Source organism: Drosophila arizonae, chromosome 3, assembly GCF_054131065.1.
Source record: "Drosophila arizonae isolate 15081-1271.41 chromosome 3, UAZ_ARI_1.0, whole genome shotgun sequence".
Classification (NCBI taxonomy): Eukaryota; Metazoa; Arthropoda; class Insecta; order Diptera; family Drosophilidae; genus Drosophila; species Drosophila arizonae.
Window position 1 is genome coordinate 13,665,935 of NC_142923.1, and position 23,908 is coordinate 13,689,842.

At 37.2% G+C, this 23,908-nt stretch overlaps 1 protein-coding gene across 4 annotated transcripts in view; it reads left to right on the forward strand.

Moving 5' to 3' along the window:
* Positions 1-1,325: 1,325 nt before the first annotated feature.
* Positions 1,326-23,908, forward strand: part of RapGAP1 (Rap GTPase activating protein 1) — a 138,261-nt gene continuing 115,678 nt past the window's right edge. Inside the window, exons 1-2 of one of the 4 annotated variants that reach the window (XM_089464253.1) lie at positions 3,434-3,785; positions 13,298-13,893. In XM_089464253.1, coding sequence (XP_089320379.1) covers positions 13,583-13,893 — 311 coding nt within the window. In that variant the 5' untranslated portion in view covers positions 3,434-3,785; positions 13,298-13,582. Of the gene's footprint in view, positions 1,761-3,433; positions 3,786-13,070; positions 13,242-13,297; positions 13,894-23,908 lie in introns of those variants that run through there. The other 3 variants (XM_089464255.1, XM_089464254.1, XM_089464256.1) reach the window with 3 other exon arrangements.

Consider the following 23,908-nt stretch of genomic DNA (forward strand, 5'->3'; position numbering starts at 1 on the left):
CTAGTTTTGTGCCACTATCAGAGGAAGACAATGCAAATGAGCAATGGGCACAGGGAATTTCAATGCACTGAGAGAAATTGGAAAGCAATTCGAAAGAGAAATAAATATAAGATAAGTTAAGGGAACAGAAATTCAATTTGGAAAGAATTTAAACTTTAAACTGTTAAACTTTTTTAGATTTTAAAAATTTATATAATATATGTATATTATCTTATATAATAACTTAAACTTTATAAAAAAAAAAAAAAAAAAAAAAAAAAAAAAAAAAAAAAAAACTTTTTCAATCAGCCATAAATCATAATATATATATTTAATATATATTTAATATAAAGCCCGATTTGAGAACAGATTTTATTATACTCTTACCCGGATTAAATGATCTACATTTCGTTTCGTTCTTTCAAAAACAAAAACCGCTAAATGCAGTCTTATTATATATACATAAATTAAATATATGCATATATATAATTAGTATTAGTATATATATAATTAGTATAGTATAGTAGTATATATAGTATACATTCATATATTCATATTTTTTGTTATATATATCCAATTTACTTGCTGAGCAAACAGTATAAAATATTTATGTACGCAGTTTTATCAGCGCTCGAGCCGCAAGTTCGTATAATTAATATGTAGGAAAAGAAATTACAGAGAATGAGACGACTAAAAAAGCAATGAAAAAAGAACAACAAAAAATTAATATTATGTAGCACATGCGACCAACAGATACTCTGTAATCTCTCTCGCTCTCTCTCTCTCTCTCTCTCTCTCTCTCTCTCTCTCTCTCTCTCTCTCTCTCTCTCTCTCTCTCTCTCTCTCTCTCTCTCTCTCTCTCTCTCTCTCTCTTGTCAAATCCTTTGTTAGCTGTTGTATATAATGAATATAATATTTTTTAACAAACCATTTTTAAAATGCATGTTTATAATTTAAATAAGAAGTATTCCTATTACTTGCTTCAAAAAATTCCACTAACAAAGAATAATATATTTCAAAGCTACATTTTTTTGTTTCCAGAGTCTAGCTCACATAATTCTTGAATAGAGTTAGATAGACAGGCTATATACTTCATTAGAGAAAAGAAATGCATGTTACATATGCTACCCCAAAATCAGTATACCCCATTCTTAAGCATTTTCATTGCATTATAGGGTATACATAAATAAAACCATAGCCCCGCAAAGAGCGACAAGCAACTGGAAAAAAAAGAGATGAAAAATCGTAAATACAAATATGTATAAAGAAATAAAACATATATAAAGCTCATATATGGAAATGGAATAAAGCAAGAGACAAATGCGATCAGTACATTAACGAATACCACTTCGTCGGGTGGTGTCAGTTCGTAACGCTCGTACGCTAGTCCGCTCTATTCGGTTTCTATGCTTTATGTTCTATTGAGTTTTCTGGATTTGGAACTCTCACATTCTCGCCAGTTTCACGTTTCCGTGCCGGATTTTGTGAAAGTGATTAAATACCGCCGTAATGAGTTCCTATAAAACTTTGGTGGATCACGCAGAGTCAACGCCGTGCAATGCTGCTGCGCTGGCGACGGCGTCGCCGACGACGCTGCATCGCATGATCAAATATTGGCGTAATAGTTCCGGTAAGATTCCGGGTTTGCGCAAGAGCGAGAGCTTTACGGATTATCGACGGCATTCGGCGGGCGTGGCACAGCACGGCACATTGCCCAATCGACAGGTGGTGCAGTATCAACGCCTGGAGAGCTACGACGAGAGCAAGCTGGCACAAATGAGGTGAGTGAAGGGGGGGAAGAGTGGACTGGGTGTAGCTTTTCTATCGGATGGGATCGGCGTACAATTAATTTGATTGTTTTGCGCGGCTCGTTTGCTTTGATATGGTAGCAGCTGCATCGAAATGTGGGGCATTCATATTTGCCGTTTGGCTTTTGGCCTAATGTCAGGAACAGTTGGTGCGCTACGCCCCCTAAATAGTGCGTTTATCTCACAGATGTGCTCAGTGTATCCCTCTCTCGTTTTGTTTCTCTCTCTTCTTATCAGCGGCAACTCCAAAACTGCCACCGACTTATCAGCTGCAGCAACAACAACAACAAAAGCTGCTTAGCTGTTGATAAACGCAAGTGAACAAGTGCATGACGCCGTCGCAGAAGCAGCGAACGTTCCATAGCCACTGTGGATGCTATTCTCTTGCTCTGTATGTGTTAGTGACAGAGCGAGAGCGCATAGCGTTTATTGCTGTTGTTGCTCACGCATGTTTGTCGTTTATTTTAGCTCAGCAGCTTCTTGGCGCTTTCCAGCGTCCACAACTCACATACACAGTGACCACAAATGCCATCCACAGAGCTTGCGCGTGGTGGAGCTTGTGGCTGTGCCGACACAAGCTAACAAAGGTTTTGTCTCTTTTACAATTATTGTGCTTAAGTGCAAGCATATTTAATAGAAACATAATATGAACATCAATAGACATTCAGTTGTCTTTGTATTATTATTTATTTAAAATTAATTTATATTTTTTCTATACCTGGAGCTATTAATAAGCTTATATTTATTTTTATTTAGTTATAACATTCAATTTATATTAATTGATTATTTTCTATTATTTATTATTTCCTATTATCACGTATAAGCAAATATTCATAGACAACACAAAAACTTGTGTTGCACAGTGTAAAAACAACTGTTTATGTTTTCATTCCAATGCGCGAGAGAGCGCACTATCGCGTACTCTCTCTGAGCGCCATACGTAAAAACAGCTGCGACGCCAACGGCGCTCTATGTTGTTGTATGTGATTTTTTTTATTGGTGCCCCGTGCCGGTCGTTTACAGTTTGTTTTTGTTATCGCGCGCCGCCTACTGCATACTTTTGGGGTAGCCCCCCAACAGGGCGAACTCGAAACCGAGTGGAAGGAGCAAAGCGGGCGAGCTATGCAAATAGCAGTGCATTCCGAGTTGTTCCTTTGAAGAGGCCGGCAACCATTGTTATTGCTGTTGTTTTTGTTGTTGTTGTGGCTGTTGATATTGGTCTGTTTGTTGTTTGTTTTGGCTAATGCGGGCGTATTCGCTTTCGTGCCAGCCACGCTGCTTACTGTATTTGCGCAAACTGTGCCCAAGCGGCGACAATAATCGCTTGCATTTATAATGTAAATAAATGTAAATGTAAATAAACAGGAAAATGTGCCCCCATGCGACTGCAACACCCACTCACCCCCAGAAGCAGAATGCGCTATGTAAGTGCAACAACTGCAAGCACACACACACACACACACACACACACAAGCAGAGAAACACGACCACGCGTAACGGTTGTTGTCATTCCAGTTGTGTGGATGCCATTCGCTCTGGCTCTCACACACTATTTACTCTCTGGCTCTCTGACCGGTTGTGGAACCTGAAATCTGAGCTTCGTGCGCCAGCCAGTTGGCAGCGCAGCAACAGCAGCCGCCGTACTCCAATTGGGATTTCAGTTTCGTTTTGATAATCGACTCGTGTGGGCGTCGTTGTAGTCGTCGTCTTCGTCGTTCTATATGTGAGCCGAGAGCAGCGCAGTCGAAGTTCTTTTCGTAAAAAATGCGTGCGCTGTTCTTGTTCTTGTTGTTACGCTTCTGCCAATTCTGCTCATGCAACGGCAACATCGGCAACGTCAACGCATCATTTGCAAATTAGCAGCAGCAGCAACAGTTGCAAGCGCGCAGCACCAGCAACGGTCAAAACAAAATTCGTTGAACGAATTCAAAATAATTCAAAAGTGCAAAAGTGTGCACGAATGTGTGCGTGTGTGTGTGTCTAATTAGTCAAAATGAGGTAAATATTCTTATCAGCAAAACACAATACACGAAAGTCTGACCGAAAATTCGATCAAGCAAAAAGCCGGCACGCGCCAAAAAAAAGTGAAATTTGTGAAAAAAAAAGAAACGAAACGAGAAAAAACTGCGTTCAATTGAACGTGGAGGAGCGGAACAAGTGTGTGCAGGCATAATAGATAATTACAGTTGTTTATTTGCGTCTCATAAAGAATATGCATTGGAATTAGGCAAAACGAAAGTGTTTGCAGTGAAATCTCTTGTTAATATTATTAAACAACAAATTATAAAAGTGTCGTTAATAATTGTGCAAAAAAAAAAAAAAAAAAAAATGAATATGTAAAAAAGAAAATAAAAACATAACTCAAGTGACCAATAAAAAATATAAACGAAATGACAATAATAACCGACAAGTTAACAGCTACAAAAGCAATGCGCCAAAAAAGAAGAAAAGAAAAAAAATACAACTGCTGCGGCTTCCAAATTCGAAAATTCATTTGCCATTCACCGGTGGAAGTTGTTCGTGTTGTTGTTTTTTTGTTTATTTTTTATATTTCGCTTCTTTTTGTTGCTGCATTTCGATTGAAATGCGTCACGCGTATCTGTTACGTGTTTTCTTTTGTAGTTGTTGTCTGGGGCATCAATATCGATGCGATCACATTGAATATGGATAAATGTGTAGTCTGAGTGTGTGTGTGTGTGTGTGATTGCAGTAAATGTACGTCTGATATTATTGATGAAGTGTTGTCCAGTATTATGATAGCTTGTTGAGTTTGATCAATATGTGAGAAAATTTATAAATACATTTTCAGATCATATCTACAAATCCAAAAGTATTCGATAAAAATATACTCTGTTCAGAAATCGAAAAGAATTTGGCTTTTTTTTAAATTTAGAAATAAAATTTCACTTTACTTGCTTTACAGCATTTGCTTTAGCTTCGGAACTTTCTTCCTTGGTTTCATATTTATGAAATTTTAATATTCAGCATTTTAAATAGTATTCTTTCGTTTCTTTACTACATTTCTGGTACAAACTTTACTCAAAGCGCAACTAGAATTTAGTTACTCCAACAAGAATTTACATTTTAGTCAACTTTTGTTTTGCCGTCCACAATCTCCAATTGGAATGTGAGCTTAACTCAGTCAGCTGATCGGCAGCACAAAGCACGTAAAGTTTCGTCACAAAATCTTTGTCTTAAATGCGGCCAATAAACTTCCAGATGCCCGCGTGTACAGAAGTGTGTGTGTTTTCCCTCTCTTTCTCTCTCTTTCTGCTGGGTGTGTAGAATCCTTCTCGTACCCGATTTCCTTATACCGTTTGCATATGCATATCCATGTATGTATGTGTGCATACGTGTTTGCTTGTATGCATGTATGCAAATTACGCATTTTTTGTGTGCCGTTTAATATGCGCCTCGCTGCTTGTTGTTGTTACTGCTGCTATGCATTGCTAGCGGCGCATTTTTGTTGTTTCAGGCGGGCAGGCAGCAAAGTCCTCAGCACGTGAATTTCTTTTAAACGAGTTTCACATGATAATTGTTGTTGTAACTGTTGTGTTGTTGTTGTTGTTATTGCTGCTGGTTTTCATTTTCGTGTTTTTTTTCTTTCGTTCCTACTTTTTTTTCTGTGTGCACTTGTACCTACATACATACATATTTATTGGCATTTGTTTTGTTGTTCTTTTCTTTTTTTGTAGGTTTTTTTGTCACAGCTGCAGCACTGCCAAAAATTTTTTTTTTTTTTTTTGCTGGAATTTTTCAATAAGTTTGGCGCGCTTGTCCTTCTCCTCGCCGCCTTCTGCTGCCATATTTTCATTCTCGTTTGCTCTCTTTGCTGCTTTTGTTTTACTTGCACTGCTTGTGCCTGCGCCTGTTGCGCGCTGTTTGTTTTTGGATTTCTCGGCGAATCAAATAGATCTGCATAAATATTGGCAGCGTGCTCTTATAGCTTCGAGCTCTATGTAAATTAACTTTTTGTTGCCTTCAACCAACAATAACAATAATAACAACAAGCATCTGCTTTTGGTTACTCTATCTGGCATTCATTCATCACTATCTTTCGCATATGCCGCTCGTCCACTCATTACGCTCATCAATTGTCTTGTCATCCATCTCTCAATGCTGTCGATGTTGTTGCTGCCTTCGCTTGACCGAAAAGTTCAAGTTGAAGTGCAGCAAACTGAACAGCTCAGATTCAGTGGCTGTCTCCATCTCTGTCTGGCTGCCTGCTAAGATTTCGGAGAGAGCGTGCGTGTGAGAGAGTGTAGGAGATGACTGGCCAGTGGCCACTATCTTTTTCCCACTTGCGCTCGCACTCGCACTCGCACACACTCTCGCTCTTTATGGCATTGTTCTTTTTGGCACTGTCCCTTTGCTGTGTCATTCGCCTGCATTGATTTTAAATTTTGTTGCGTTGCTACGCAAAATTTACCGTTTTGCCGAATGCGTTTTGCTTTGTCGCTTATCTCTCGATCCCCAGCACTGTTGTTCCCTTTTACTCACACTCACACAGACACACACACACACACACACACGTTTAATTTATGGGGCGTGCGCGTTCTTTGGCCCACTGCCAAATGGCCGCGACGAGTATGGCACAGGAACGTGAGAGGGAGGGAGAGAGGGGACGCATTACTCTTCTTCAGTCGGAGCAACTGTATTTGATATGCGCCTGGCGTGTTTTTCATATGTTTACTTTAATTGCCTTTGGCAGCGGCTTGGTTTGCTATTTGCAACGGCAAGCGACTGAATGGAGTGGGAGAAGGGGCTAGGGGAGAACCACTGCAAAGTGGGGTGTGTTTGCTTACGAGCTGTTTACACCTGTGCCAAAAGTCTGAGAATTCGTTTTGAAAAGGAAAACAAGAACTTTTTATGTTTTCTCTCTGATTTTTAGCTGTAAAAAAATATGAATATAAATTATGAAATATTTGATGTTTGCTTTGTACGCAATATTCCAGGGATTATCAGCACAGCGTACCAACTGAAGGTCAGCTCTGAGTTATTTCACACCTCGACTTTTCCTATTGACTGAAAAGTTTAGACCGTTTTCCTTTGCTGGGCCAACAAATCATCAATGGAATGAAGGTCGAGCAGTGTGAAACCTGATATGGGTTGCAACAAAACTAATAAAAGAAAACAGACTTTTAACGAGTACTGAGAAAAGTTGATTACTTTTACAATTTCCCACAAATTTTATTGTATTCAGGCCACTTGTATGGCATGAGCATAAATTTCAAAATCTATCAACCGTTTTACGATTTTTGATTTGGTAGAGAAATGGAAATATACATGTGTATATTATTCGTTAGGTTGTTACAGGAGTTTTAGATTTAAATTAAAATTCATTTCTATTCAATTTATTTTAAAGCTCTTTCCATATTAAAATAATAGTTAATAGTACATGAATTTTTATTTTCTTTTTTTTTTCTTTTTTGGTTATTTTAGTGACAACTAAAATTTGGAATAAGTGATTTTCCACTTCGATGATCGCAAAAAATATACAATTTTCTTTTTTTCGCTTCTCTGACCAAGTTTATTCTTTACCAACCAAATTAATTTTTCTTATCTATATTTGTTAATGTTTTACTTATTTATTGTTCTTTATTTATTTATTTTTTTTTTTTGGTATACATTTCGAGCCTAATTAGCTGATTATAACTGTGTCAAGAGCTTGCACGAAATATTTGTTTGCCCTCTTTCACACAAGCACACACTCTCTTTCACTCATTCTCACTCTCTCTCTCTCTCTCTCTCTTTTACTCTCGCTCACTATTACACTCTCCCCAGGCAACTGTTATTGTTTTAGTATCAACATTTCGCAATCTGATTTCAGTTGCATTATTTTTTTTTTATTTTCTTAATCGTTATCGATACGTCATTTATAGATTGTGTCTTTCAAGAACTGGCACCTACAATTCATATGATTTTCAGCTAACAGAACCTCTAACCGAGACCCAATTCAATTGAAATTTGAGTCAGCAAACACGTAACGGTTATAAATACCGAGCAAATTGGGTTGCCTCCGCTTATCGATAGGTGGCAAGAGATTTTTTGTTGTTCTTATGAAATAACATTTCCTTACACAAAGTTTTTTCTCTTGGTAACCTTTATAGACCTCTGTGTGGGTGTCTGGGTGTACATCCGGAATTTTGGCAGGTTTTCATTTCATGCTGCTTCCGTGTTGATTTTAGCCCTACCCTAAGACACACGCACACACAGCCCGCAGCCCGTAGCCCTTGTTAAGTTGGCCACATTTTCAGCATTTGTTTCATGTTTATTACGACTTCTTCCACTTCTTCTTGCTTCTGTGCTGTGACACGTGTTTAAATATTTACGCTCTGACATAAATGCTGTAAACAATTTCTTAGATTCGAGTTTGTGTTTCCAGCTTCAGCATTGCCCCGAGCTGAGTTCAGTTTCCACACAGCTTGCAACAGCTGTTGGCAGTTGACCAAACAGCAACAAGAACAAGAGCAGCAACAAAACTATATTTCAAAACTATATTTCGTTTCATAAAGTTTGTATTACACATTTGAAATAGTCTCTGGAGTGTCTGCGCTCCTATCTTATCTATCAGCTATCAGCTACCATTTGGTCAATGCATCACTGAAAATATGGCAACAGGCAACCTTGAAAGATACTTTTTTGCTCTGGTAACACTCCATCATATTGTGACATTCTTTAGGCTGTATTAACTCTAAATGGTTATCATATCACGAAATGATATGATAGTAAGCCTAGATAACAGAGATAACTCTTGCAATTGAATTGATTTGATTTTTCAGTTTTCTATTAAAATTTCTACGTATTATTGAATTAATTTCATAAAATGTTAATTAATGACCATCTGTTGCATCTGGGAATTATATTTATATGATATCCGTTTATATGATAAACATGTACGGTTAATATAGACCAAATCATGCCACATATTATCCATCTAATACTACCTGACATTATTGATCACTTTTAAGTTTTTTTTTTTTCATATTTGTTTATTTATTAATTTTTTATTTTGAAATTCAATTTGTAACAAAATACCGAAAGTATAGATAAAATGAATAAATATATATTATTTTGCTAACAAGTTTAGCAATATTTGAAATTTGTATTTTGAGCTAGATTTATGTGCTATGAATCGATATCGATCAAATTTATATATAGAATTAGAGGATGAAAAATATTTAAAATATGCGAAAACTTACAAAACAAATATAAATATTTTTAGAAATATTTTTGTAATATATTTATTATATACAAAAATAGTGTTTTTATTTATTTTAAAGTTATGTAAGTTATATGATTGATTGATCACTACAACAGATCTTAGGCTCGCCGTAGCTATCTTAGTTATATAAACTTATCGATTACTGTATCAACGAATATAAGCAATTAACGTTCTTATCGATAGATTCATTAATTAAACTTCCAAGACATTTTCTCTCTGTTTTCTATTTGCTTCAACTTCCATCTCAGACGCAACCCGCGCTAGTTTTAACTTAGTCTTAACTTAACTGGTTATGGTTATGGTTATCGATTACGCTCATAATTGCTTGCATTTCAATATTATTTACCACAGCATTTTCCTATATATAATTAAAACTTTTTATATCCATTGAATTCGAGCAAAACACATCAATAAAAGTGTCGCACAAGTGTAATGCAATATCAGAGATTATTTACCCCCATCACGCTAGTTCTAACCACAATTAACTGAGCAATCAGCCCACATGCGGCACAATGCTGCTTGCCTCCATCATCTCGCCGGCTGCAGTGCTCCTTCGTTTTTTCTTTGCAGCCAATGTAGTTAAATCGTAGACATATCGTTATAAATTGTTATGAATTTTTTGCATGTCTCCATAAAAGGTCGTCAAAGTTGTCGCTCGTCGTCTACGTCGACGATGTTGTTCTTGGATCTGGGTTGATGGGGGCGGTCGGATGCTGATTTAAATAAATTATTCTATATGCGTTTTTTTTTTATTGCATTTAGCCGCAATTCTCTGCCGTCAAACACTTCGCCACAATACCATAAAAACTCACAAATAATGTTTAACTTTGCTCTTGTTGAGGGTAGGGGTACATTTGTGATACCCTGTAATAATTAATGTTGGTGCAAGAGGCGAAAGTGGAAATATGAAGTCTAATGAGTAAAATAAATATGTATATATGTATATGAGTAAAATAAATGCAGAGAATCAAGAAAGGAATCCTGCAAGTTAAATATATTTAGTCTATGATAACTCGATAACTTCTGGATAACTTTGGCAACAATCCATTCATTTATATTCATTTTTTCTTAACAACATTTTTCTTCGAAAAGCTAAAGATATCAATTAATCTAAGAATACCGATCTTATACAGGGTATCGTTTAGTTTTTCGATTCTAAACTCTGTTATACTCTGATTTAGATGTATATGTAATACAAAATTGTTTATTATGCCACGTAATTGAATTCGCTTACCTAATTCTATTTTATGATGTGCACATATACACACACATCCACATAAAAATATATATGTATGCATATATAACATATATATATATGTATATATATATATATATAATTCTCACCTGAGCGTAGATTATTCGTTTTATTTTTCTATGTTTGTTTTCATTTCGCTCGCTGTATTCACATGCGGAAAAGACGAATTTGCAGCGGAAGTTGCGTGTTACTAAATAATAGCAAATAACATAAAAAAAAGAAGCAGCAGAAAAAATACTACAAATAAATGCGAAAAAAGAGATATAAAAATAAATCATTGCTCTTAATTCGATTCAAGTCAAATAATTTGATGTTTTGCAATTTTATTATGGAAGTTCATTTCCTCGCGGTTTTGCTGCCTTCCTCTGTGTGACGCTTTGGGCGAGAGGAGGCTTAACGATTTTGGGGCCAGGGCAACTGTTGATATAATAACAAATGATGTAACGAAGTGATGATCATTTAAAGAAGTTCGGAAAATAATAATGGGCAAGAGCTTGCAAATGAATGGAAGCTGATGTGAAAGGGAGAGTTGTAAAATGATGAATGATGTCTTTCTTGAAAAGAATAGTCGCATTTAATGGGTATATGTATATATGAAGGAAAAATGGTTTGCTATAGATTTTACTATTTGTTGAATAGAATGGAACCTAATTATTAAAAACATGAAATATATAAATTATATAATTATCAAATATAAGATATAGCCATTTTATAAATTATAAAAAAGAAAATAGTTAGGATTTATAGAAGTCACAGATTATTATAAAATATAAAATAAATTATGTATTACGAAAAATATGCAGTCCGTGTCGTCAGGATAGCGCCATCCGTAATATTTTCTTTTAAGGTCTAATATTTTCCTATGTTATACGAGCTAAGATCCGACAATCTATTTATATTGAACTGTCTTTTATTCTTTAAAAAAGTCGAAACTAAAAAAAAAATAAAAAAAAAAAAAAACAATAATAATTTCCGAAAGAAAGCAAAGTAATCAAAAAATAATAAATAAAATATAAGTCAAGTTCTCTAATTAACTTAGTTATTAGATGGAGCCAAATAAATATTAATTCAAAATATGATTCAAGTTCAATCCAAATATCAATTCACTAATGTATTACAAGAATCGAAAGTTACTTAGTGAACTTCATAGTCTCTACAAGTTGCTCCTAACTCATAAAAACCCAGCTCGAACTTTGAGTAATATTCAAATAACTAATTAACTGCTGCGGTCACAAAATGACAAAGCTAACTAATTAAGGACTCCTTCAGAGTCTTTTTGGGGGCCAACTAATCAAGTCAAGTGCTGACGTTAATTTCAAATATAATCGCATTGCCATCCCAACCTGGTTGGCTACCTTGTCTTTCCCCGAGGCTATGAAATGGGTTTTCTGTTGGCTATTTGCTTAAGTACGTCCTGAAATGACTCTGCGGCTAGCCCACCGAAAGTAAATAGTAGCTGTTGCTCTTCTTCCTTTCTACACCTGATTCGGCATTGTAATGAAGCACTTAGAGCTAGACTTGCTGCTGCCGCTGCTGGTGGGGGTGGGTGTGCACCACCTGACGACGTTGCTAAGCAGTTGCCACATGCCTTCAGTCAATGCCATGCAACATAAATCATCTTGGCGGCACTTGGACACGTGCCGTCAGCCATTACCTACACAGAATGGCGGGTTGGACAACCCTCTAGACTTAAGCCAATTGTCAGTGGGGCAGGTTCAAGTCAACGTTTTTTTGACATCCTCCTCCCTCCGCCGTTTTCCTTCGTTTTCCTTAGGCTTTTGGGCTCCCGTACGTACATTTGCCTCGAGTGGTTTTTATGACGGTTTTGTTCACAAGTTGCCTTAGGTCTGAGTTGAGCAGCTTTGTGGCCCGCTCTCACTCTCACTCTCACTCACTCTCTCTCTCTCTGTCTCTGTCTGTGAGTTGCTTTTCACATGTGCGGGCTGCTTTTGCTTTTCTGCTGTATGTTTTACTGGCTGTCTACTGTCATTGGCTTTTCATATTGCACGCATTTTCACGCGCTTTTCATCGCTTCGTTGGACAAAGGCAAGGCAGCAAAGCAACAGCAAAGCAATGCCAATGGCTTTTCAGCATTACTTCTTAATATGGCCCAGCACTTTATTTCGGGCCTGAGTGATTCTCTTTGTTTTTTTTTCCTTCACCTTTTCCATATTTCTTTGATGAAGTTTTACGAGCGCCCATAAAGTTGACTTCTCTCAGGCTGTCAGTTATTAAATTTCCATCGTTTTCCATATTCCGGCATTGCGCTTGGCCGGCCTTTATTGCCATTGGTTACCTTCTTAAGCAGCTGCTCGACGTATAAAGCCACTGAAATTGGATTTGCTTTTTGTTTTTTTGCGGCCAGTTGCCGCTTGCCGCATCGTAAAAAGAATTATCGTAACAAGTTCGAGATATATATTTATATATTCATAAATTGATTGTACAATCTATGTGACTCCTTGTAATTAGAGAGCAGGAGAAGTCGAGTTTAAAGTTGGTCATTGTACTACACCAGAAACTTTGATCTATATACATGGAAGATACATATTTTCTTCCAGTTATATGTAAGAGCTCTAGACATAACTGACTATAGATATTTAAATATTTGTTTTTTTTTTTTTATACATATACATACATATGTATATATACTTATGCATATTTTCCTGAACTCAAATGGATAAGTCATTAGGCATCATATATTTAGCTGTACTGAGTTATAGCTAGAGTTCTTATATAACTAGAAAAATATATTTTTTTTTAAATTTTAACAATCAACTATACTTTGTAAATTTTTTGTCTTGAGTGTTTCAAATGAACAAAAATGACCGAACTTAAATTTTCAATTTGTGAAAATAATATTAACATCAAAATATTGAACGTGTAATTCGTTTTGTGCGCGAAAAAATATATTTTAATTAAGCGGCTCGATTGAGCACTTCGTAATTCGAGTACCTGAAGTGCAGGGAAATCGATTGTAATTGAATACTAAGAAGCAATAAAATGAAATGTTAACCCGAATCCAATTTATAGCACACGCCGCCAACAATATCTAAAGTGAATAAAACACAAGGGAAAATAAAAATAAAAACACAATATTGAAGGGAAACAGCGTAAACCCAAAAAGCAAACCAAAACAAAACGCATCCAAATATTTAAAACCAAAAATACAAAACCAAAAATATAAAAAGAAAACAACCAAAATTGAAAAGGGAAACAACACAAAGCAAAACAAAGCAAAACCCGCAGCAGCAGGCCGGCAATTAACAACACAACGTCAAGCAGTCAATCCATCAATCAAAGCATCAATCAAACACCATGCTGAAGGTACATATGCTCGAGCAAGTCGTCAACACGGACAGCGTCTGCGATAATGCGGCCCAGGAGCTGTCACCCAAGCGCAAAGTGGCCATGCCAGCGGGTGGAGTGTCTGGCAGTGGTGCCAGCAGTGCCAGCAGTGGTGCCGCTGGTGGTGGGGGCAGCAGCTCATCATCAAAAAGCACACCGACTGTTTCGGCCACCTCGTCGCCACATCATCAGCCAACGCCACCGCAACGTCATATACACGCAGCGTCGGCGGCTGCAATGGCAGCGGGCAAATGCTACAGCCAGGGATCCTCACCAGCCGGGTATGTGTAAACCAACACAGATGTAAACACCTAAGCACACATACGCGCACACACACACACGAGCTCCACACAGCTTGTGGGGCCATTAAAAGGGCATTGCATTTCCGCTAACTTGGCCAATTGCTGCGAAGATTGACGCAATGTGGCGCTCTGACAAATTGCATGATGAATGCTTTTCTGATGCGCTGCACCCAAATATGCTTGCCTCTCACTCTATCTCTATCTCATTCACTCTCTCTCTATCTCTTCTTTCACTCCATCTACCTCTTTTGCCTATTTCTCTTTACATTTTGTCGCATTCCTTTGGTTTTTGCGGTTATTCGTCGTCATCATAATGAGCGCAACATCAGTTACCACTTGCCACCTGCCACCTGCCACCTAGCTACCTGCATAGCTGCCTATGTGCTGCCCTTCTGCTCCTCATTTGCCCATCTCATTCCTATGCAATGAAAATTTTCACCGCAATTCTGTTGTTGCCAAAGTTTTGTTGCTGCCAATTTGCTTTTGGCTTTGGCTGTTCGCGTCGCATGGGCTGCAACAATGTAACGCGTGCAACCATTGTGTACCACAGAGTGGCAGAGTTTTTTTTTCTTGGAGGTCTCTGCTAATTAACTACTCTGCAACAATAATTTGTTTCATTTCAATTAAGTAAATTCCTTCAAATTCTTTGATTGCATCTATTGAGTAACTGATTTTATTGGATTATGGAAGTATTGCGGCGAGAGTTATATGATATATGATTTAGCCAGATTTGTTTGTATGATTTTTTCATAGGGTCGTCAGTTTCAAGAATTTTCATATTGCTCTTAGTAGATTCTTTATTAAAATAATAAGCGAATCTTTTTTATTTATAAGTATTTTTTTTTTTGTAAATATTATTAATATTAGTAAAATATATAATAAATTTATCAAATTTTTAGTTTTTTTTTATCTGTCGACTGTAAATTATTTTATTTATAATTTTCATTTAATACCCTCTTTTAGCATGATAAATACCAATCCAATCCATCGGTTTTCTGAGAATTTTTAGGAATTTATATACGGATGTGTTAATACAAATACTAAAACTGCGCTAAATGAAAACACACTTATTCTGTTGAAAAATAACAAAAATTTCCCTCTTTTTGTTTAGCATAGAATATTTTACTTTTGATTATATATCTGTGCAGACATTTTCCATTGAAAAGTAATAAAAAGTATTATATATGAATATATAGCCAAATTTAAATTGCACTTTTTCCGTTGAAAAAAAAAAAAAATTTATTTTTGAATATAGAATATATTTTTACATTTTTTATATGTACTTAAAAATTTGTTGATGAGGACCGAATTTTTATGAATTATTTACATTTAATATGTAAAATCAATAATTAATACGTAAAATCAATTTCATTATTCTTTTACTCTTGCCATTCTTCCTGCATGCTCTAGACTACTCGATTATATTCTATTCGCTTCAATTCAATTCCATTCCATTCCACTTCAATTCCATTCTCTCTCTTTTCTTGAACTTACTCAATTTCGCATAGCTCTTTAAAGTTGTTGCGGTCAGTTCACAAACTACAATTACAAAAATTCCATTCCATTTCACTTGACAGTCCACTTCCACATCATTCCATTCCACTCACAAGCCTTTAAGCTATTTACGTGTCCAGTCCGACCAATATAATCCATTTATTGTTGTTCATTCTCTGTGCTCTTGCATCACTTTTTCTTAGATAAGTTTCGACTTGTATTTCTTGCTGCTGCCCCATCCTTCTCTCTTCACTCTCTCCTCCCCCCTCTGGGTTTCTTTTTCAACTGCTTCGCCCTTCACTCGCATCGCACCTGTCACAACTTGTCATGAATCGTAGTGTTGTGCGCTTCATTTCTGTGGATATCTCTTACCCATTAGCCGAGCAACTCTTTCCCTATAAAAACCTCCAACACCCAACCCCGCTCCCGCCAGCTTTTCTTTGTGTTCCTTGAGCTGGTCATATGTTTCTCTCATATTGTTATTATCTGTTTTCTCGTTATTCGCCTTATTGTTATTTTGTGATTCTTTGCTTGTTATTTTCGCATTAGAGATTTGTAATTGATACCTGTTCAAAGTCTGCCTCTATTCGTGTATGTGTGTGTGTGGGTGAGCTGTATATACAAAGTCACATACACATAGTTATCACTGCCTTTCTTATAAACACCCCCCACCCACACGCCACCCTCTTCTGCAAAGCGAACAATGGCTGCTCAGCTGGCGCCTTCTCTCAGCTGTTCCTCTGCTGTTTTGCCTGTGGGCGTGGCGTGGGCGCATTTTGTAAATAATTATTATAGCAAAAATCGCACAAAGCAAAAAAAGTAATTTTCATTTTTTTTATAGAGCTTGCGGGCTCTGCTAATATCCCTCGGACTTCCCCAACTGAACTTGACAGTCAAAAGGGATTTTCATTTCTTTTCTTTATGTTTGGTTTATTTATCCGCCTCCCACACACACACACACAGACACACACACAAAGGGAAACACTTCCGTTTCTAGTCCCCCTTCAGACACTCTTGGTTTTCAACTCTTCTTATTTTTATACTCATTCACGAAAGTGAATCAGTATATTGGTTTTGTGCAATGTCCGTCTTGCTGTCCGTCCGTCTGTCCGTCTGTCCGTCTGTCCGTCCGTCCGTCTGTCCGTCTGTCCGTATGAACGCAATCTATTTCGGCGCTATTGAAGCTAGAGACTTGAAATTTGGAACACATACTCGTGTATATCTCCGATTTATAAAGTGTTAAGATTTTCCCGATCCGCCCACTAGGGGCGTGGCAAATCGGAAAATGCATTTTCCGATATACCAGAAATCATGTTTGTTGAAGAGCTAGAAAGCTGAAACTTGGTATGTAGGTCCGCGTTGACCACCCAAGATCACAAGCTATGGCGGATATATCTACGCCCATTGGGGGCGTGGCAAATCGGATAGAACTGTATCTCCTAAAGTTGTAAACCTAGAATGCTGAAATTTTGCACGTCAGCTAATGGTATGATTCTATAAAGTCTGAAGATAAATTATAAGTCTACGCCCGTTGGGGGCGTGGCAAATCGGACCTGAAGATATAGTGATTTTTTAAATTCTCCTATATTTTGGACACTATTGATGGCAGAGACCTCAAATTTTGTATATATACTCGGACTGATCACCCAAGACCAAAAAGTTTTGTCGGATATATGTCCGCCCACAGGGGGCGTGGCAAACCGCAAAAGTTTATATCTCCTAAAGTATAATAGCTAGAAGCTTCAAATTTGGATAGTTGAGTTACTGGTAGCCTCCTCTATCGATTCCCCAAAAATAATTTTTACGCCTCTTTAGGGGCGTGGCATATCGAAAAATACCCTGTAATTTTCACATTTTTTTAGGGTAAGCATTCAAACTTTGCAGTTAGGGTAACGTTATCTCTTTCTAAAAACTGACCAAAAATGAGGTGTCTACGCCCAGTTGGGGCGTGGCAAATCGGAAAAACCTGTATATTCTACAGTATTAGAACGAAACTTAACTACTAAATTGTTGATGGGATGTGAATGAGTATTCCGCAGTCGGTAACGCCCGACTGCAACGTTCTTACTTGTTTTTTTAAAGATTCTATTTTTACTTAATTACTTGTGCTTGGGTTTAGTTCAGCTTCGGCTCCCTCGCCAGATTATTCATGGCTCGCGCATTAGCTCGACAACAATTTTGATTTATGTGTGTCTCTCTCTCTCTTTCTCTCTCTCTCTCCCTGCAAGAAACTCCATGCTTGATCTTCATTTCGTTCGGCTGGCAGTTAGTCGACCTCAAACTGAATCTTGCCAGACAGTTAGCCCAGTTTACAGAATCAGTCGCACGAGCAAGATGCCATCTCTAAGAATTTGGCCAGCTGTGCGTATTTATTATTTTTTTAATGCCATTCTCTTCTTCTTCTAGCTAATTTATATGCAAAACTCAAGCCATATAATTGGCCAAACGGCAGCAGCGACATGAAACAGCTGACCAGGCCAGATCATTTATCACTATTTAACTTCATGTGTGTGAGTGTGTACGTCCGTGTGTGTTATGCTAGCTTCTTTGTTTAGATATGCATACCCTGTGTATGAGATGTGTATTGAAGCGGGTATACGCTTTTTTCTACAATCTAAGAAATATCAAAAAGTTAAACTAAGATAGTTATATGATGTTTCTAAATATATATGTAGGATATATCTACATATTTTGTTTATTACATACCAATCTTATATTACCTATGTGTAGTTTTAGAAATGGGTTCAAATTAATTTATAAGGCATCTCCTAGTCAAGTTAATTTCATTTAAAATATTTGGTAGGGTATCTGCTTCTCAAGCTTGCTCTAATAATAAATAATATTTGATGATCAATTCGCATGCCTAATATAATATATACCTTAAAAATTATATAGTAGAGTATCCGCTAGTCTGCCCAATATTTTTTTTTTTTTTTATTTCAATTGTTCTATTTCGTTTGGTTGTTGGCTCATCTTAAATAGTTTAATAAATGGTTTTCAAATAAAATGCCGTTATAGGGTATGTGGTCGGTCGGGCACATTGCAGCTATCTTCTGGTAATTGCGATGTTTTTTTTTTTTTTTTTTTTTTTCGTTTGTTTGTGTTGGGGTAAACAATTTGGCATTCGCATAGCTTAAACTGTTTCGACACGCAACAAAACTAAAAGCCTCGCTTCGGTGGGTGGCTCGATTCTTTGACCGCGGCGTGCGGCCGGCTGGCGTTAGTGCGGCGAATGGTGTGAGTGGTGCAATGCATTCGTACGAGTAGCCGCTGAATAATTGACTGACAAGTTTGGCTGAAAGTTAATGGCTTAATTATGAGACAGCAAACGGCAGACGGGCAATTGTATGCATGGCTAGAAATCGCAGCAAATTGCAATTTGAATGAACTAGTTCATGTTGATGAACCGAGCCAAATAGAAAAGAAATGGCAAACTATGCCACAGCCGGACACCTAGCTGACGAGAGACTCGCCTACCCCCATTAAACGCGCACGTGACATTCGAAGCACCTGACAGGGCCACTCAACTGGGTTGGCAACTCGTCTTAGCCATGGCTAAAACTCGCTGCAACTTATTTAAGCCACAGCACGACTTGGCGCGAATCGGCATAGAAGTCGGAGAGCTGAAGTTGAAGTTGGCGACGAGGACTGACTCGCTGCTGACTCGTCGAGAGCGTAGGCATTCTGTGGGCGTTGGGGCATGTCCGCGTACGTGATTCTTGAGCAATTGCCACAACTGTCTTCTGGCCATGCATAAAATCGATAAGGAAAAACAAAAACGGATTAGGCTTGAGCGACGAAAGGTTACTCTGTATGAAGCATTGGAACAGTTCTGTCTATCAGAATTTGCTCGACTAGTAGATGCCGGAACCAAACAAAAAAGTAAAGAAAATTAGGCCTAATCTAACTGTGTAATCTAGCAATAATTATATGATGTTTATTATCAGCATCATATTGAAACTTATACACCTGTTCAGCTTACATATTACAGGGTATCATAAGGTAAAGCTGACAATGGCAAATTTAAAATGATTGCATTACGCAAAGCCTAGATAAAGAATATTCAAGTTATTTTCCATGTACAATCAAGGGGTTGACACATTAAAGAGCCAAGCCCCCTACGGCGGAATCGAGCGAGTCGAGCATTAACGGCACTTCAAGAGTGCCGTGTCTGTCAGCTTTCAAGAGACAAGAACAATGAGTCGGGCTGAACAATAATAAGAGCCAAGTTCAAGAAACCAGAAATCATGAATATCAAAAAATAACAAAAAATAAAAATATACGATATTCGCGATACAGAAATAGATTGTGGGTTATGAGTGGAGGAAATGTGTTTTGTAATCGCAGCGCGGCATAGTTCAATGGGCATTACGATTGCTAAGCCACATAATCGCTCCAAATTTTATAAATTTATTAGCTGACACGAAATGGAGCACAAAAGGAAAGGGAGAGGGAGGGGTAGCCGGGCAACTGTCGCATATGAAGTTCAAAGATGCTGACAACAATTAAATTAAAGTCACGCCAAGGAAAAATCAATAAAAAGAAATATATATGGAAAAGCAACAGCAAATGAAAGAGCAGAGCCTAAGGGAATGAGATTGGGGAAGGAACACGGGGAGCTGCTGCTGCTGGTTTGTCATTTTCCATGCCAGTGAATCGGCTCTGCTCTGCCTGTTGCACACACATACATACACACAGTCACACACAATTAGAAATGTGTCTAATTGGTGCTTGGGGGCCGAGCTGGCCGACGCGTGGGTGCCGCCTGCCGAAAAAGGTGCCAAGACAACGTCTACTCCCATCTGCTCCCAACACCTACCAGCAGCTTCCAGTCTCCAGCTGCCAGCTGCCTTATCGACCCGATTCCCATTTGCTTGAACTGTGTCGAAAGTCAATTTCGCAGTTCGACGCTAATTTATGCTCCGGCCATTCGCTTGCCATGGGTCACAGTTGAGGCGGCAGGTGTATTCAGCCCCCATTGTTAATGGTCCATTCATTCTGTTTGGCTTAGATTTCGTTTGACACAAAACTGATGTAACTTTTGTTTTCTTCGACACACAAAACTTCCTCTTTGTTTATTGTTGTCGTTTGTTGCCTGCCAGTCGCACAATTATGCAAAAAAGAAAAAAAAAAATATGTATATAGAAAAATAAAAAGAAGAAGTATGTTAAGGCAGATCCCTCTTTTGTCCCTCTCTCTTTCTGTCCCTCGTACTCCCCATCTAGCTCCCGCTCTGTCTATCAAATGAGGCCAATAAATGTGTGCTCGAAATGGGTAAAGAGTGAAGGTGCCTGCTTATGAGTTATGCATGAGCTTTATAATACCCTGTATGAAGATGAAAGTGGGTATATTTCTATAAGCTTATAATTATAAAGTATAAGTAAAATCAAACCAGTATGATATTTCTAATATTGTAACTACTCTATGTACGATAACTCATCATGTTAAATGTATAACTGTTACGATATTTGGTATTTTTAATGATATGATATATAATCGATAATCGTAACTATTTTACATTTAATATTGAATAAAAAGCTTACGATATTAGACAATTGTTAGACAATCGTAGAAGAGCGCAACATTTATGTATTGGATATTTATAAAATACATCTTTTATAAGTGGTGTATATACAGTAGGTTCGATTTTATACGATATTATATGTTTAATTAACTTTGTTTAGTTATTTAATGATATTTGATAGATTTGATAATTTAATACTCGAATATATTAATGGTTTACAATTGATTAAATCCTAGGTACAATTTTCCTAGTTAAATCATATATTAGTGTTATCATATTAGTTATCGTATCTAAAGACAAATATCGTATTAGCTCACCAACTACGATATTCCATAGTACCTACTATTGACAATGAATCAAAGTATTGCTAATATCATCGCTAGTTTTCTAGCAATCATTAGAGTACAGAGTATTATACCGTATATCATTCGATTGCCTCAACTCTTGCCATTAACTTCAGTAGTAGGTAACTTGGCCGGAGAGTTTCTGGCTCCAGGAAGGCACTCAGCCAATGCGTGTCATGTGTGTGTTTGGCAATTAGGAAAATTGATATTTGTGCTGAGCAGTGAGCTAAACTAATGGCTGATTGGACCGAACAGAGTCAGAACTTTGCCTCCACTTTCAGTGACAGAAATTGGAATAGCTCTGGCATTGGCATTTGTGAGATTAAGTATGAGAGTTGACGTTGGCTAGCACTTCGAACTTTAGCTCATCTATGATTTATAGAGCAGATTGCTCGCTGATTACATACTAAGCCAACCAAACGAAGAACATAACGAAAATTTTTAAAGCTGTCGTAAAAAATTAAGCAAAGGCCCATAAAAAAATGCGCATAAAAAACGATGCTGGAAGTAGGAGAAAAAAATCACTCATTACTCAGACAAATCTGAGTATGAGTAGTGCACTTATTTGCTATTCAAGAAAGTAAAAAAAAAAATAATAATTGAGAAGAAGAAGAAAGAGAAAAGCTGAAACTCACTTCACTTAGCAGCTGCAAGTGCTGCAACTGTATCTTTGTATCTGTAGCTGTGCATCTGTGTGTCTGTGTATCTTTTGGTATCTGTGTCTGGGCAACTTGATGTGCATGCCAGACATCAGCTGCTGCTGCTGCTGCTGCTGCTGCCGCTGCCGTTGCTCCACTGGTAACCCAATTACAAGCAGGCTGTGTAGCATAAATAAATTTGCTGTTGTTGTTATTGTCTCACTCAAATGCAGCAGACAAATTGCCAAGAAAAACACTTTGAACAACAAGTGTTGGCAATTCAGCCAAGGGCCAAGCCACAACCGCAACAAACGGGTACAACTCACACACACAGACACACAGACACAACACTGTTGTTGGGGGCGAGGGGCATAAAACATTTGTTTTTTGACACTAAAGCAGCAGCAGCAGAAGATTCAGTCGGTTCAGAGAGAGAGAGAGAGAGAGAGAGAGAGAGAGTACACTGAGCAAATGTTTATGAATTATTAATTGGAAATTGTAGACAGAGCGTCAGCTCAGTGTGCTCAGACTCTTCTATCAGTTGGCTGCCTCTTCACAGCCAACTCGGTATCTCTGGCCGCAGTTGCACAGTTTGTAAAAAGTTAAAATCACTTGTAAAACTTTTACATTTTGCGGTGAGTGACACACTGCTGTTGTTATGAATACCCTGTCGCTAAAGTGTCAGTCAAGTGTGGGTATGTAAGTTTGTCTAAATAAATATCTGTCTCACGAGATCAACTTAGTTTTCTCATTCACAATTTCGGCAACAAACTAAATTTGGATATACATAAATCATGTTTGCAGAGGCTATGATGAAGTTTTTCGTATTTAAGTTTATGATTCTACTTAGCTTAGTTTTGCTACAAAGTCTTCCATTTTAATGCATTCAAATCTTTGTCATGCACTTTTGCACAGCAAAAATATAAATTCGAGTAATTAATTATTATTATTATACTACATAGACAATAAGTTCATAAAATATTTCCCTGAAAAGAGATTTTAAGATATATAACAAAACTTGAAGATCCAATAAAAATTAAATAGTTTTCTATTTTTTATTCAGTTTTTAATTAATTCAAATATAAATTATAATATTGTCTTTTTTTTTTTTAGATCTACTAGTAATATTTACTTTATAGGTCTGATTAAATATAATTGTCTATATGTATATATATATTTATTTTATAATTTTTGTTATGTTTTTTTTTATCATATTTGATATTTTATATTATTTTATTTTATATATATTATACTTTTACTCAAATACTATTTAGTTCTCTAACTACTAAATATTCATTTCATTTAGAGCTATTTATAACTCTTAGAGCTTATAACATCTGTATTCTATTTCTAAGATATCTCTTAGTCCAGCACAGTCCAGTTGCATGCTGCATGCTTCACGTTGTTTGTACCCGATGTCATCTGTTTGTTGTTGTTGTTTGCCTATTGTCTGTGCTATATGCAAATATGTATCGGAATTGATGTGGCAGACATTTTTCTATGCCTCAAAGTTTGACAACATGAAATGAAACATTTTTTTTTAGGAAATTTGTTTGCTTTTAAGTGAAAAGTTGAAAACGCTTTGGAATTGAGTTGATTGAACGTTGCGGGGGTGCAGCAAGCGCAAGTCAAGTGGCTGCAGCGCTTGTTTTGGGGATCAACTGGCGCCCGAAATGTTAAACAAGTTAATTGCATTTGCAATTGCGCGACGGCCAAAATGCTGCAACAATGCAAAACTGGAAAACCGACAAGCGGCAAACAGCGAACAGAACACGGCTCACAGCCAACTGCCAACTGCCAACTTTTTCTTCTATTTTTTTTTTTTTTTTTTTTATACATACATATATTTTTTTCGTATATCAGTCAGTGGGTCAAAAGCAGCCGCCACTTTTAGCGTTTTTGGCATGCGACGGCGCCGTTTAGTTGTTGCTATTGTTGTTGTCGTTTGTTGGCAGCGCACCAAAAATAGTTGCTGCTGCCAGTTGATTGAGCCA